This window comes from Oryzias latipes, chromosome 11 (assembly GCF_002234675.1).
Source record: "Oryzias latipes chromosome 11, ASM223467v1".
NCBI lineage: Eukaryota > Metazoa > Chordata > Actinopteri > Beloniformes > Adrianichthyidae > Oryzias > Oryzias latipes.
The window spans coordinates 5,619,772-5,633,154 of NC_019869.2; the positions used below are offsets into that span (position 1 = coordinate 5,619,772).

At 38.9% G+C, this 13,383-nt stretch overlaps 2 protein-coding genes and 1 long non-coding RNA gene across 3 annotated transcripts; 2 read left to right on the forward strand and 1 right to left on the reverse strand.

Annotated features, from left to right (window-relative positions):
* Positions 1-2,891: 2,891 nt before the first annotated feature.
* On the forward strand, positions 2,892-4,948 carry LOC105355038 (sperm acrosome membrane-associated protein 4). The gene is made up of 3 exons (XM_011480729.2): positions 2,892-3,066; positions 3,685-3,795; positions 4,342-4,948. The coding sequence occupies exons 1-3, from the start codon at positions 3,015-3,017 to the stop codon at positions 4,563-4,565; spliced, it is 387 nt and encodes a 128-aa protein (XP_011479031.1). The 5' UTR covers positions 2,892-3,014; the 3' UTR covers positions 4,566-4,948.
* A 1,340-nt stretch (positions 4,949-6,288) lies between these two features.
* Positions 6,289-7,286, reverse strand: LOC105355037. Its single transcript, XR_002874178.1, has 2 exons — positions 7,202-7,286; positions 6,289-6,687 (listed from the first exon to the last, which is right to left on the reverse strand). It is a non-coding gene; the product is annotated as an uncharacterized LOC105355037 (long non-coding RNA).
* Positions 7,222-9,452, forward strand: LOC101158117 (sperm acrosome membrane-associated protein 4-like). Its single transcript, XM_004073773.4, has 3 exons — positions 7,222-7,373; positions 8,397-8,507; positions 8,856-9,452. The coding sequence occupies exons 1-3, from the start codon at positions 7,325-7,327 to the stop codon at positions 9,077-9,079; spliced, it is 384 nt and encodes a 127-aa protein (XP_004073821.1). The 5' UTR covers positions 7,222-7,324; the 3' UTR covers positions 9,080-9,452.
* The last annotated feature ends 3,931 nt before the right edge of the window (positions 9,453-13,383 follow it).

The window sequence follows — 13,383 nt, forward strand, 5'->3', positions numbered from 1 at the left end:
GGAGCAGAGGAGCGGGGGGTTGCTGCACAGTCGCTCGTGGCTTCGGATGATCCTCAGCTTCTTGATGTTTGCGCTTCATTCAAGAACACTTTCGCTAAAAAAAAGTTACGCCATCACTTTTCCCGGGTAATTTTTTACCCGATATAATACACCCAACAAAAAGTACTTTTCATAAAAAAACAGATGAAAACATGACAACACATGATAAATTAGAGTGGTTTTCTTTTATTTTCAACTGTGGTATGTGTAACAAAAAGAAAAACATGAGGAGTTCCTAAAAACATCCTTAAAAACCACTAAAAATGATTGAAATTCATGTAAAAAGTTTTGCTCAGATAAAAAAAAATTGGGTTAAACAGCAGTTTTGCGCATTATAGATATAAAAAAAATGGTAGATGTGCTTACAATACCAGTCAGTCGAAACATTCAGTCTGAAACTGGATGGTTCGTTCAACCTGTTGTTGTCTTTGCTGGAGGCCAAAACACGCATGAGTTGGCGTGGTGACATCTTCCAGTCACGGCCATTGTCTGTACCGAATTGTTTGATGTGGCTTTCGCTTTGCATTATGATGACTGACAAAACATTTACTTGAGGAGTGACACCGAGATAAATGGTTGCATAAACCTTCAAGACAGTAATCAAAGAGCTTAAGAGCGTCAGGGATGCAAAATACTTTCATTTTCTTTTCACTGAATCATGAAACACTTTGGCTTTGAAATCAAGCAGGTAATTTGTTTTTTAGTCCATCATAAATGTTGAACAGTTGTTGTAGATAAAGATGTTTTTTGGGGAATCGTTTGAAGCATTTTCTGAAATGGCTTTAAAACGCTGTTTAAGCTTTATCAAACAGGTCGATTGAACATGAACTGGACCCATTAGAAGTCCAACATGGCCTTCCAGACACCTCCATATGGATAACTCCAAATGAGATTTTTTGTCACTTTCTTTTTTGATTGATTGTCCAGTTAAAATTGTTCTTCCCTGGGTTGTAGGGGGTGTTTCCCCAGTGATGGGCTAAATTTCCTCCATAGCATATAAACTGACTTGCCCACCATCCGGGATAATCCTTCACCAGAGCTGCACACCTGACGGGAAGCATCCTTTCCAAGCGGCCATGTTGTGTTTTTCATTCAAAAAACTTTTTTTGAAAGGAGAAAAAAAAAATTAACAACTTTTTGGGGCGGCCGTGGTGCAGCGCTAGGGCGGTCGACCCATGATCGTAAGATTGCAGGTTCGATTCCCGCCTTGCACGCCCATGAGTCGAAGTGTCCTCGGGCAAGACACTGAACCCCACCTTGCCTCTGTGTTTGGCAGCGGAGCCGCCACCAGTGTGTGAATGTGTGTGTGCTTGGGTGAATGGGTCTGTGACTGTAAAGCGCTTTGTCCTTGTAGGAAGAAAGGCGCTATATAAGTATACGCCATTTACCATTTACCATTCTGGAAATCTGTCATCTTTTGCTGGTTGTAGCCATTGCTGCAGGTGAGTTCAGACAAAAATACATTTTTTTTTTTTTTTTGCACAGATGGAAAGTTAAATTTCATTTTTCTGTACGGATTGATCTAAATATACCAGGACCTTCTGGTTATGAAGAGAATTTTTACAGTTATTCACCATTCATGTCATCAAATAGGCTATTAAAAAAGCTAATATTCCTATTTAAGATATTTTTAAACTATCATATATTTACTTACAACTGTACTTGCTTCATATTATTTTCAGAGACAGATTAAGTTTATTTCTGTAGGATTTTATAGAAATGTTTTGTTTAAAGTAACTGTTTTGTGTTTTGTTCCAACAGCAAGCTCTCTGACCTGTCGTCAGTGCATCATTGACATTTATGGCTCCTGCTTTCTCCCAAAGGATGTCGACTGCATTGCTATAACTGATCAGTGCTACTTTGGGAAAACTAATAAAAAAACCTGAACTCATTTCTATACTTTTGTCATTTATTGATTCAAATGCTGTAAAATGATGGAAGTTGATCCTTTTTTTTTTTTAGAAAGTATTTGAGTCACATTTTATTTAAAGAAAGTTATGTTTTAAACGGAAAAAAATGACATCAAAAGCTAAAATCAAAGAATGAACAGAAGTGAACGTAAGCCAATGTTAAACTCTGAAACCATTTTCTAGTAAAGTTTATATTTCCTTTTCCAGAGTTTGATGCTACAGACAAGGTGGCACTGTACAATCGTGGATGTTTGAACTCATTCCTGTGCAACGTAACCTTAGCCGGCACCGTCATGGGTGCTGGTTACACCGGCGTCTTCTTCTGCTGCAGCGCAGACCTTTGCAACAGAGCCACATCTGTGCAGCTGCCTCTGATGGTGGCACTCCTGAGCAGCCTCCTGTCCTCTCTGTGGGGCTTTTGCCAGCTGTAAATATGAAAATAATAGGAGGGTTTTAACTCAACTAGATCTGAGTGTCTGTCAAACACACAGATAAAAGATAAAGAATGACGTGTGTGGAGAGTAAAATCTGTTTAAACTGTCACGATTTCTCTTGTTCTCAACTGTTTCTGAATATATTAAACATAAAGGCCTCGGCTTAACTGAATATTTTTTCTCTCTGCACGTTTTAAATTTTGAACATTTGTAGTAGATTAAGATGTTTTTGGGAAATGATTTGAAGCATTTTCTGAAATTGTTTCAAAACGTTTAACTTTTATCAAACGGGTTGAACAACCATGAAGTTGAGCATATTGAATTCCAACAGGGGCCTTCCAGACACCTCCCCATGGATGACTTCAAATAACATTTTTTGTCACTTTCTTTTTTGTTTGATTATCCTGTCAAAGTCGTTCAACAAGTTGACCGACTTTCCTTGAGGGGTTGGAGGGCGTGTTTACCCAATGATGCTCTACTTCCTCCTCTGTCTGGAGCATATATACCGACCTGTCAGCTCTCCGGGATTGTCTTTGTTGTCCAGAGCTGCACACCTGACAGAAGCTTCCTTTCCAGGACGACGTTCCACGTTTTAGATTCAGAAAACTTTTTTGTGAAAGGAGAAAAAAAAATGAACAACTGCTGGAGATCTCTCATTTTGCTGGTTGTGGTCATTGCAGCAGGTGAGTTCAGACCAATTATGATCAACCGATTGTTTTCCTGTTTCTCTTTATTTATATCAATTTAGTATTTCCCTTTTGAATTTTAGTTATTCAGGATCCTTTTGATTTTATGTTTTACTTTTTCAAGTAAGCCCATTGAGACAACTGTAGTGAATTTGGGCTGATCAAATAAAATTGAATTGAATTAAATTGAATATTGAAGTATTTTCTGCCATTTTTGGCACTTAACTTCTTCTACAATTTTTCTGCCAGTTTAACCATTCAGCTATTAAAATGTTCAGCTTTTTCCCAGCTATGACTTTTGGTTCTTCCAATCCAGGAACTTTTCAAGATATTCCAGGATTTCTGCCTCCATTGAAATACATGGGGAATCCTTGGTGCAGAAACTCGCTGGTTTAAGACCCGGCTCTGGCATTTTTCATTAAAATAAACATATTTTTTGTTATTGTGCTGTTTTTGCTTCAATTATGGTCATATTTTATGTATTTATTTTTTCCAATTATTACCCATAAAGTCCCCTTATCATTCAGCAATATAGCGTTCAACTCTGCATTTCCTTCTGGAAAAGAATCTCCTTCTAGTTTGAAGTAACTGTTCTGTTTTTTTTTGTTCCAACAGCAAGCTCTCTGACCTGTCGTCAGTGCAGCATTGACATATTTGGCTCCTGCTTTAGCCAAAAAAATGTCGACTGCAATTCTACAACTGATCAGTGCTACTTTGGGAAAACTAGTAAGAAAACCTGAACTCATTTCTATACTTTTGTCCTTTATTGACTCAAATGCTGCAAAAAGATGGAAGTTGATCCGTTTTTTTTTGAAAGTATTTGAGTCACTGTTTTTTGTTTTGTTTATATAAAGTTAATTTTTAAAGAAAGAAAGCTATAATAAAGCTAAAATCAAATCTTTTTTTTCTTGGAAAGTATTTGAGTCACATTTTAATGTGTGCTATCTTAGGCACTGTAACATTGGGAGTTGGGTCATCTGGACCCACTAGACAGTGCTCTGAACCTTTTTTCTTCAATGATTTGTGATCTTCACTGGTGTCCATGGATTACATGAAATCTTTCCATCTTTATCCACCTTTGTCATGGTAGGGAGAACACGTCAATGTAAGGGTGAGGTCATCTAAGATAGCACAAGGGTTAAAGAAAGTTACGTTTTAAAGGGAAATAAAATGACAACAAAAGCTAAACTCAAAGATTGAACAGAAGTGTACATAAAACCAACTTTAAATTCTGAAACCACTTATTAATAAAGTTTATATTTCCTTTTCCAGAGTTTGATTCTACAGACAAGGTGGCACTTTACACTCGTGGATGTGTGGGCTCTAGCCTGTGCAACATAAGCTTACCCGGCACGCTCCTCGGTGCTGGTTACACCGGCGTCTACTCCTGCTGCACCGCAGACCTTTGCAACGGAGCCACATCCGTGCAGCTGCCTCTGATGGCGGCGCTCCTCAGCGGCCTCCTGTCCTCTCTGTGGGGCTTCTGGCAGCTGTAAATATGAAAATAATAGGAGGATTTTAACCCAACAAGCATGCATGACTGCTTGATCTGAGTGTCTATCAAAGAAATCTGCATAAATGAAATAAAATTTACATATTTAACACACAGATAAATGATAAAGAATGACGTGTGTGGGGAATGAAAACTTGCTTTAACTGTCACGGGTACTCTTATACTCAACTGTATCTGAATCTAATAAACATAAAGGTCTCAACTTGATTGAATAATTGTTCTCTAAGTTGTATTCATAAAGCAAATGTTGTAATTAGAACAGAGAACATGTTTTAAGTGACTCCAGCCGTTTCTATGTTAATCATATACAGCTTTATGTGTCTTTTAAACCCCAGGATGTTTTTAGAATAAAGATTTTATGCAGGTGTCTGGATTCAGTCAAATGTTGGATGAATAATAACTTTCTCCAGCTAAATGAAGCCAAAACTGAGATTCTAGTCAGTGCTCCTGACAGTTGCCTCCCACCAGATAGTCAAGTGGCTCAGTCGCGTTTATCAAGTCATCTGCCAGGAACCTCAGGGTGACTCTAGACCCGGTTTTATCCCCTGTCTTGTCACTTGTTCGTTCTTGTTTTTGTCATCTTAAAAACATGACTGAGTCCAATTGTGTTGCGTTCTAAGATAGAGATGCTAATCCACGCTTTTACATCTTCTCGTCTTGATTACTGCAACTCCATCTACTCTTGTCTAAGCAAAAAAAATCTCTAGAACTGGTTGTCCAGAACGCTGCTGCAAGGCTTTTAACCAATTCATCCAAGTTTTCACACATCACCCCGCTATCAATCCCACTGCACTGGCTCCCCATCCGTTTCCGAGTGCATTTTCTATATAAGAGACTTTTTGCAGCCACACACTCCCAGCAGGTCCCTGAGATCATGTGACCAGGGTCTGCTGGTTGTTAAGAGAACCCGGCTAAAAACTAAAGGTGACGGAGCATTTGTAGCCGTGGCTTCATCGCTCTGGAACTTCCTTCCTCTCAGCCTCAGATCTTTTTAAAATTGCTTTTTCTTAATTATTTTGTATATTCTGTGTTTTACTGTGTTTTGTAATGTTTTGTCCTGTTTTACTGTGTGGCACTTTGTGGTTTTTATCTTGAAAGGTGCTATGCAAATAAAGTTTATCATTATTCTTAATCCCCATTCTGTGTGAAGATTCATGTAAATTCAGGTCTTTTTATTTTAATTTTACTGAACAATAACATGTGGATTATTATTTGTTTTATTGAATTAAATAATTAATTTAAACATCAGCTTCAAATACGGTCTAAAGCAGGGACAAGAAAGGATGAAAAAATACAGACTCGTCTTTGAAGGAGTTTGCTGTTGTTCAGCTGATTCTTCACTGCTGCAGCATTCATGGGATCATTTTTTCTTTTTAAACTACAATGAGCTCAATTTCATTAGGGAACAAGTCACTTGGAATAATAATTATGCTGTTATAAACTCTGTGGTACCTGAAGGAACCGTCTCCTGATTTCCTCATGGTGACACATGACAACCGTGTTTTTTGGCACAGCTGACAGAGCTTCCTTACCAAACTGATTTGAGCCATTTCACCTCAAACAGACGTTTGGAGATCACAGCCAGTTTGAAAAAATGTGAGGCTGAAGCTGGTGAGAGGAAGGCATGTTGTTCGTATTTGTCTTTTTTTTCTTTTGACCGCCCCAAATCCTGCTCACACTGTCACAAGAACAGGCAGACGGCTGGATCCAAATGCAGGAGTTTTATTAGCTCAGCTAAAAGTCCACAAAGCTAAATCAGGGTCAGGCAGGGGTTAATAACAGGCAAAAAGTTCAAAGCAGAGACTGGGGGTAGTCAGGATCCAGGCGAGAGATGGGGCAGGTAAACAGAGTCAGAAAACAGAAGATCAGATCCAGATAAAACGCTCGGTAATGACGGCAGAGTGGCACAAACAATACTTCACACTGGGCTCAGCTCACACTAATTCCTGTGCAATGTAACCTTAGCCGGCACCGTCATGGGTGCTGGTTACACCGGCGTCTTCTGCTGCACCGCAGACCTTTGCAACAGAGCCACATCCTTGCAGCTTCCTCTGATGGGGACGCTCCTGAGCAGACTCCTGTCCTCTCTGTGGGGCTTCTGGCAGCTGTAAATATGAAAATAATAGGAGGATTTTAACTCAACTAGATCTGAGTGTCTGTCAAACACACAGATAAAAGATAAAGAATGACGTGTGTGAAGAGGGAAATCTGTTTAAACTGTCACGATTTCTCTTGTTCCCAACTGTTTCTGAATCTAATAAACATAAAGGCCTCAGCTTAACTGAATATTTTTTCTCTCTGGACGTTTTAAATTTTCAACATTTGTAGTAGATTAAGATGTTTTTGGGAAATGATCTGAAGCATTTTCTGAAATTGTTTCAAAACGTTGTTCAGCTTTTATCAAACGGGTTGAACAACCATGAAGTTGAGCATTTTGAATTCCAACAGGGGCCCTCCAGACACCTCCACATGGACGACTTCCAGTAACATTTTTTGTCACTTTCTTTTTTGTCTGGTCACAGTCGTTCAACAAGTTGACCGACTTTCCTTGAGGGGTTGGAGGGCGTGTTTACCCAGTGATGCTCTACTTCCTCCTCTGTCTGGAGCATATATACCGACCTGTCAGCTCTCCGGGATTGTCCTCGTTGTCCAGAGCTGCACACCTGACAGAAGCTTCCTTTCCAGGAGGCTGTTCCACTTTTTAAATTCGGGAAACTTTTTTGTGAAAGGAGAAAAAAAAAAATGAACTGCTGGAGATCTCTCATTTTGCTGGTTGTGGTCATTGCAGCAGGTGAGTTCAGACCAATTATGATCAACCCATTGTTTTCCTGTTTCTCTTTTATTCATATCAATTTAGTATTTCCCTTTTGAATTGTAGTTATTCAGGATCCTTTTGATTTTATGTTTTACTTTTTCAAGTAAGCCCATTGAGACGACTGTTGTGAATTTGGGCTAATCAAATAAAATTGAATTGAATTTGTCATGTGCGGGGGGAGGCTCGAGAGCCGGTAGGACCCAGACGCAGAGGCGGAGGCACATGGTTCAGGGACTAGAGGGTTTAATAAACAAACAAACAAAAGGTGCTGCCGAGCAGGATTACAAAACAAAACTTACTGTGGCGTGGCTAGAAACATGGAGACATGAACACCATGACGAAAGGTAATGGACCAGCACAAGAGGAAGGGAGAGACGAGAATTAAATACAGGCAGGGGAGACAAGACACAGGTGAACATGATCAGGACAAATTGAGACAAAGGAAGTAAAACTCAAGAAACATGACAAGACAGGAAACCTTTCAAAATAAAACAGGAAACAGAACCAAACAAGACAGAACAAGAACTAAAGCAAAAACCAAGACAAAACAAACTCAAACCATGACAGAATTAAATTGAATATTGAAATATTTTCCGCCATTTTGGCACTTAACTTCTTCTCCAATTTTTCTGCCAGTTTAACCATTCAGCTATTAAAATGTTCAGCTTTTTCCCAGCTATGACTTTTGGTTCTTCCAATCCTGGAACTTTTCAAGATATTCCAGGATTTCTGCCTCCATTGAAATACATGGAGAATGCTTGGTGCAGAAGCTCGCACCAGCTCAACCCAGCTCTGGCATTTTTCATTAAAATAAACATATTTTTTGTTATTGTGCTGTTTTTGCTTCATTTATGGTCTTATTTTATGTATTTATTTTTTCCAATTATTACCCATAAAGTCCCCTTATCATTCAGCAATATGGCGTTCAACCCTGCATTTCCTTCTGGAAAAGAATCTCCTTCTAGTTTGAAGTAACTGTTCTGTTTTTTGTTCCAACAGCAAGCTCTCTGACCTGTCGTCAGTGCAGCATTGACATATTTGGCTCCTGCTTTAGCCAAAAAAATGTCAACTGCAGTGATACAACTGATCAGTGCTACTTTGGGAAAACTAGTAAGAAAACCTGAACTCATTTCTATACTTTTGTCCTTTATTAACTCAAATGCTGCAAAAAGATGGAAGATTATCCATTTTTTTCTTAGAAAGTATTTGAGTCACTGTTTTTTGTTTTGTTTATATAAAGTTAGGTTTTAAATAAAAGAAAGCTATAATAAAGCTAAAATCAAATCTTTTTTTTTCTTAGAAAGTATTTGAGTCACATTTTAATTTAAAGAAACTTACTTTTTAAAGGGAAATAAAATGACATCAAAAGCTAAACTCAAAGATTGAACAGAAGTGAACATAAAACCAACTTTTAACTCTGAAACCACTTATTAATAAAGTTTATATTTCCTTTTCCAGAGTTTGATTCTACAGACAAGGTGGCACTTTACACTCGTGGATGCGTGAACTCATTCCTGTGCAACGCAACCTTAGCCGGCACGCTCCTCGGTGCTGGTTACACCGCCGTCTACTCCTGCTGCACCGCAGACCTTTGCAACGGAGCCACATCCGTGCAGCTGCCTCTGATGGCGGCGCTCCTCAGCGGCCTCCTGTCCTCTCTGTGGGGCTTCTGGCAGCTGTAAATATGAAAATAATAGGAGGATTTTAACCCAAAAATCATGCATTACTGCTTGATCTGAGTGTCTGTCAAAGAAATCTGCATAAATGAAATAAAATTTACATATTAACACACAGATAAAAGATAAAGAATGACGTGTGTGGGGAATAAAAACTTGCTTTAACTGTCACGGGTACTCTTGTACTCAACTGTATCTGAATCTAATAAACATAAAGGTCTCAACTTGATTGAATAATTGTTCTCTTCATAAAGCAAATGTTGTAATTAGAACAGAGAACATGTTGTTTTAAGTGACTCCAGCCGTTTCTATGTTAATAATAAACAGCTTTATGTGTCTTTTAAAGCCCAGGATGTTTTTAGAATAAAGATTTTATGCAGGTGTCTGGATTCAGTCAAATGTTGGATGAATAATAACTTTCTCCAGCTAAATGAAGCCAAAACTGACTTTCTAGTCGGTGCTCCTGACAGTTGCCTCCCACCAGATAGTCAAGTGGCTCAGTCCCGTTCATCAAGTCATCTGCCAGGAACCTCAGGGTGACTCTAGACCCGGTTTTATCCCCTGTCTTGTCACTTGTTCGTTCTTGTTTTTGTCATCTTAAAAACATGACTGAGTCCAATTGTGTTGCGTTCTAAGATAGAGATGCTAATCCACGCTTTTACATCTTCTCGTCTTGATTACTGCAACTCCATCTACTCTTGTCTAAGCAAAAAAAATCTCTAGAACTGGTTGTCCAGAACGCTGCTGCAAGGCTTTTAACCAATTCATCCAAGTTTTCACACATCACCCCGCTATTAATCCCACTGCACTGGCTCCCCATCCGTTTCCGAGTGCATTTTCTATATAAGAGACTTTTTGCAGCCATACACTCCCAGCAGGTCCCTGAGATCATGTGACCAGGGTCTGCTGGTTGTTAAGAGAACCCGGCTAAAAACTAAAGGTGACGGAGCATTTGTAGCCGTGGCTCCATCGCTCTGGAACTTCCTTCCTCTCAGCCTCAGATCTTTTTAAAATTGCTTTTTCTTAATTATTTTGTATATTCTGTGTTTTACTGTGTTTTGTAATGTTTTGTCCTGTTTTACTGTGTGGCACTTTGTGGTTTTTATCTTGAAAGGTGCTATGCAAATAAAGTTTATCATTATTCTTAATCCCCATTCTGTGTGAAGATTCATGTAAATTCAGGTCTTTTTATTTTAATTTTACTGAACAATTTAACATGTGGATTATTATTTGTTTTATTGAATTAAATAAACATTAATTTAAACATCATCAGCTTCAAATACGGTCTAAAGCAGGGACAAGAAAGGATGAAAAAATACAGACTCGTCTTTGAAGGAGTTTGCTGTTGTTCAGCTGATTCTTCACTGCTGCAGCATTCATGGGATCATTTTTTCTTTTTAAACTACAATGAGCTCAATTTCATTAGGTAACAAGTCACTTGGAATAATAATTATGCTGTTATAAACTCTGTGGTACCAGAAGGAATCGTCTCCTGATTTCCTCATGGTGACACATGACAACCGTGTTTTTTGGCACAGCTGACAGAGCTTCCTTACCAAACTGATTTGAGCCATTTCACCTCAAACAGACGTTTGGAGATCACAGCCAGTTTGAAAAAATGTGAGGCTGAAGCTGGTGAGAGGAAGGCATGTTGTTCGTATTTGTCTTTTTTTTTCTTTTGACCGCCCCAAATCCTGCTCACACTGTCACAAGAACAGGCAGACGGCTGGATCCAAATGCAGGAGTTTTATTAGCTCAGCTAAAAGTCCACAAAGCTAAATCAGGGTCAGGCAGGGGTTAATAACAGGCAACAAGTTCATCAGAGCAGAGACTGGGGGTATTCAGGATCCATGCGAGAGTCGGGGCAGGCAAACAGAGTCAGAAAACAGAAGATCAGATCCAGATACAACGCTCGGTAATGACGGCAGAGTGCCACAAACAATACTTCACACTGGGCTCAGCTCAGTGCAGTGCTTAAGTATGTTGTGGTTGATTGAGTGAGTGACAGTCAGGTTTGTGACAAGCAGGAAGTGCACACTGGGTGTGCTGGGAGATGAAGTGCTGTCAGTACACAGACTGCAGAAGGAGCCCGATAGTGCTGCTCACCTACAGCCTGACTGTTAGAAATAAGGAAATTGGGACAATGAGAAACTTTTTCTGTAAAAATGCCTTCAGTTTGTACCTATTTTTCCAGACGTACCACAAGAATCGAAAAAGCTCAAGAGTCTAAAACGTAGAGATCTAATGAGATCTACCCAATATATATATTTATAGATATATATATAGAAATCCAAACACACACATGCAAAGTTTAGCCTTTCTCCACAGCTGCACACTTGCCGCCTTCAGTCAGGAGATGATGTCAGAGCTGGGTTTGTTTTGAAACCGCTGCATGAAGCTGCAGACAAATATCTGCACACTTGGTTTCCACATAAAAAAACAGACAATAAATACAGTGTCTAATAATTCTACGAAGTTAAGACTTTGACTGAATTAAAAAAAACATTTAGCATTTCTATGATATAGTATGATAATATGTTTAAAGTAAACTCAAAGACTTTGAATAAATGCACTTTTTTTTCTCAACAGCCTACAGGCACTTATTTATCACGTGCACACTCCTTGCGTGCAGCTTTTGCGTGTGGTCAGTAAGCGACAGTATTCACACCTTACCATCGACATGAGTGCGGCGTAATTTCACCGTATGACAGCAGCACCGGTACTTAATAAATGTGTGTAGCTTCCGTTAGCCTTACAAATACTTCATGAGACACTTACCACATGTACGACAATGGTACGTTCCATTTTCAAGCCTGTGCCCCCTTTTTAGGGTACAGCGTCAACTGTCTACGCTCCTCCACGGCCTCGGACAACCGAAAAACCTGCGGAACCATTTTTTTGAAGGACTTTTAAAAAATGGGTCATTGTCTCACAACCTTTGTGTAGTCCTGTCAGGGCTTATACTGTTATTAACGATGGCTGTGCAGGACTGCAGAATAAGAGAAAAAGGCCATCCATCTAGCCATCCATCCATCCATCCATGAGAGAGAAAGGATGTGGCAGAAACTTAAAATGTTCAAACAATGACCTCATACATGATAAGAACATTTTATGACGAAAGGAAACTTTGAATAAAGGGGAAACACAAGAAAAAAAAAGCCCTTAAATAGACAGTGGGTTCATTGACCTACAGAGTCCCTCTCTGAATGACTGAAAGCTGACACTGCTGTGACGTGATTTGTGTGAAACCAAAAACCTGAAAACATAGCTAAACACAAAGCATGACCTAAAGATACAAAAGCTGCACTTAGAAAAGCACCGGTCCTCTCTCAGTTCTTGTCTAATCGCCCCAAATTACCTGTTAAGTTCTCTGGTTTCTACACTTTACCTGTAATGTACCTGCTGTGCATTAATAATAATTAAGCTTCTTTATTTCTCCCTGGGAACAAATCTCCAACCTGGATTCTACCTTTGGGTGGAGCTCTGGTGCCAGGAAGAAACCAAATACCAAGAAAGCATTTTAAACTGTTGAATATTTAAATTACAAAATCCAAAAAATTGTGACATGTCAATTGGTAATATTTTTGATTCGGTTTGGTAAAATACATAAATATTAACCCATCTATAAATTGTGTTCATTTTCTTAGTCTTTATATGGATTATTTAATATGTAATATAAAACCAGAATAGGAAGAATCTTCTGAGAATTTCCCTGGAGTTTTTCAACAAAATCTTGTGCTTTTGATTTCAAATTTTTGCTTTTTAAATCTGTGAAGAAACTGGATTCTCTAGAAAGGACTGTATTAAATTTTAGGTTCGTACCCGTCAGTTTCTTGCACACAGAAATAATGAATAATGACTCAGAGACAGTTACTTAGCTTTTGTGGAGGTTTTACTTCGCACAAACACGAAGGGGACAGACAGATGAACATGGTGCATTCAAAGTCCGAACCAACGAGCTCAGGGATGGGCTTTGGTATAAAAACCCTGCATTTGCATTTTCAGAAGATCGTCCGATGGACCTCGTGTGAAAAACACGCCCACAGGTTACTGCTGGAGAGAACCTCCAAGGCTAAAGTGAAGATAAGTCTGAGGTCTGCTCAGCAGAAAACACATGCACAGAAAAGAGGGAGTATGGGAAGAAACTGTTAGAACAATAGTTTGGCTGTGCTTTCTTCAAATGTAATATAATTTTGAGATGACAATACATGCTCAGTGAATTAAGTTTAAACCATTAGTGTAATAAAAGTTAAAGGCAGTTTCTAACTATTCTTCACAAAATCAGTTTTGTATTAATTAAAAAATAAACT

What these genes read in the sequence shown, in the direction of transcription:
- LOC101158117 (XM_004073773.4), top strand. Translation starts at nt 7,325, where the DNA reads ATGAACTGCTGGAGATCTCTCATTTTGCTGGTTGTGGTCATTGCAGCA. An exon ending in GGTTGTGGTCATTGCAGCAG is followed by an intron (nt 7,374 to 8,396) that starts GTGAGTTCAGAC and finishes TTGTTCCAACAG; the next exon opens with CAAGCTCTCTGACCTGTCGT. An exon ending in GTGCTACTTTGGGAAAACTA is followed by an intron (nt 8,508 to 8,855) that starts GTAAGAAAACCT and finishes TTCCTTTTCCAG; the next exon opens with AGTTTGATTCTACAGACAAG.
- LOC105355038 (XM_011480729.2), top strand. Translation starts at nt 3,015, where the DNA reads ATGAACAACTGCTGGAGATCTCTCATTTTGCTGGTTGTGGTCATTGCA. An exon ending in GGTTGTGGTCATTGCAGCAG is followed by an intron (nt 3,067 to 3,684) that starts GTGAGTTCAGAC and finishes TTGTTCCAACAG; the next exon opens with CAAGCTCTCTGACCTGTCGT. An exon ending in GTGCTACTTTGGGAAAACTA is followed by an intron (nt 3,796 to 4,341) that starts GTAAGAAAACCT and finishes TTCCTTTTCCAG; the next exon opens with AGTTTGATTCTACAGACAAG.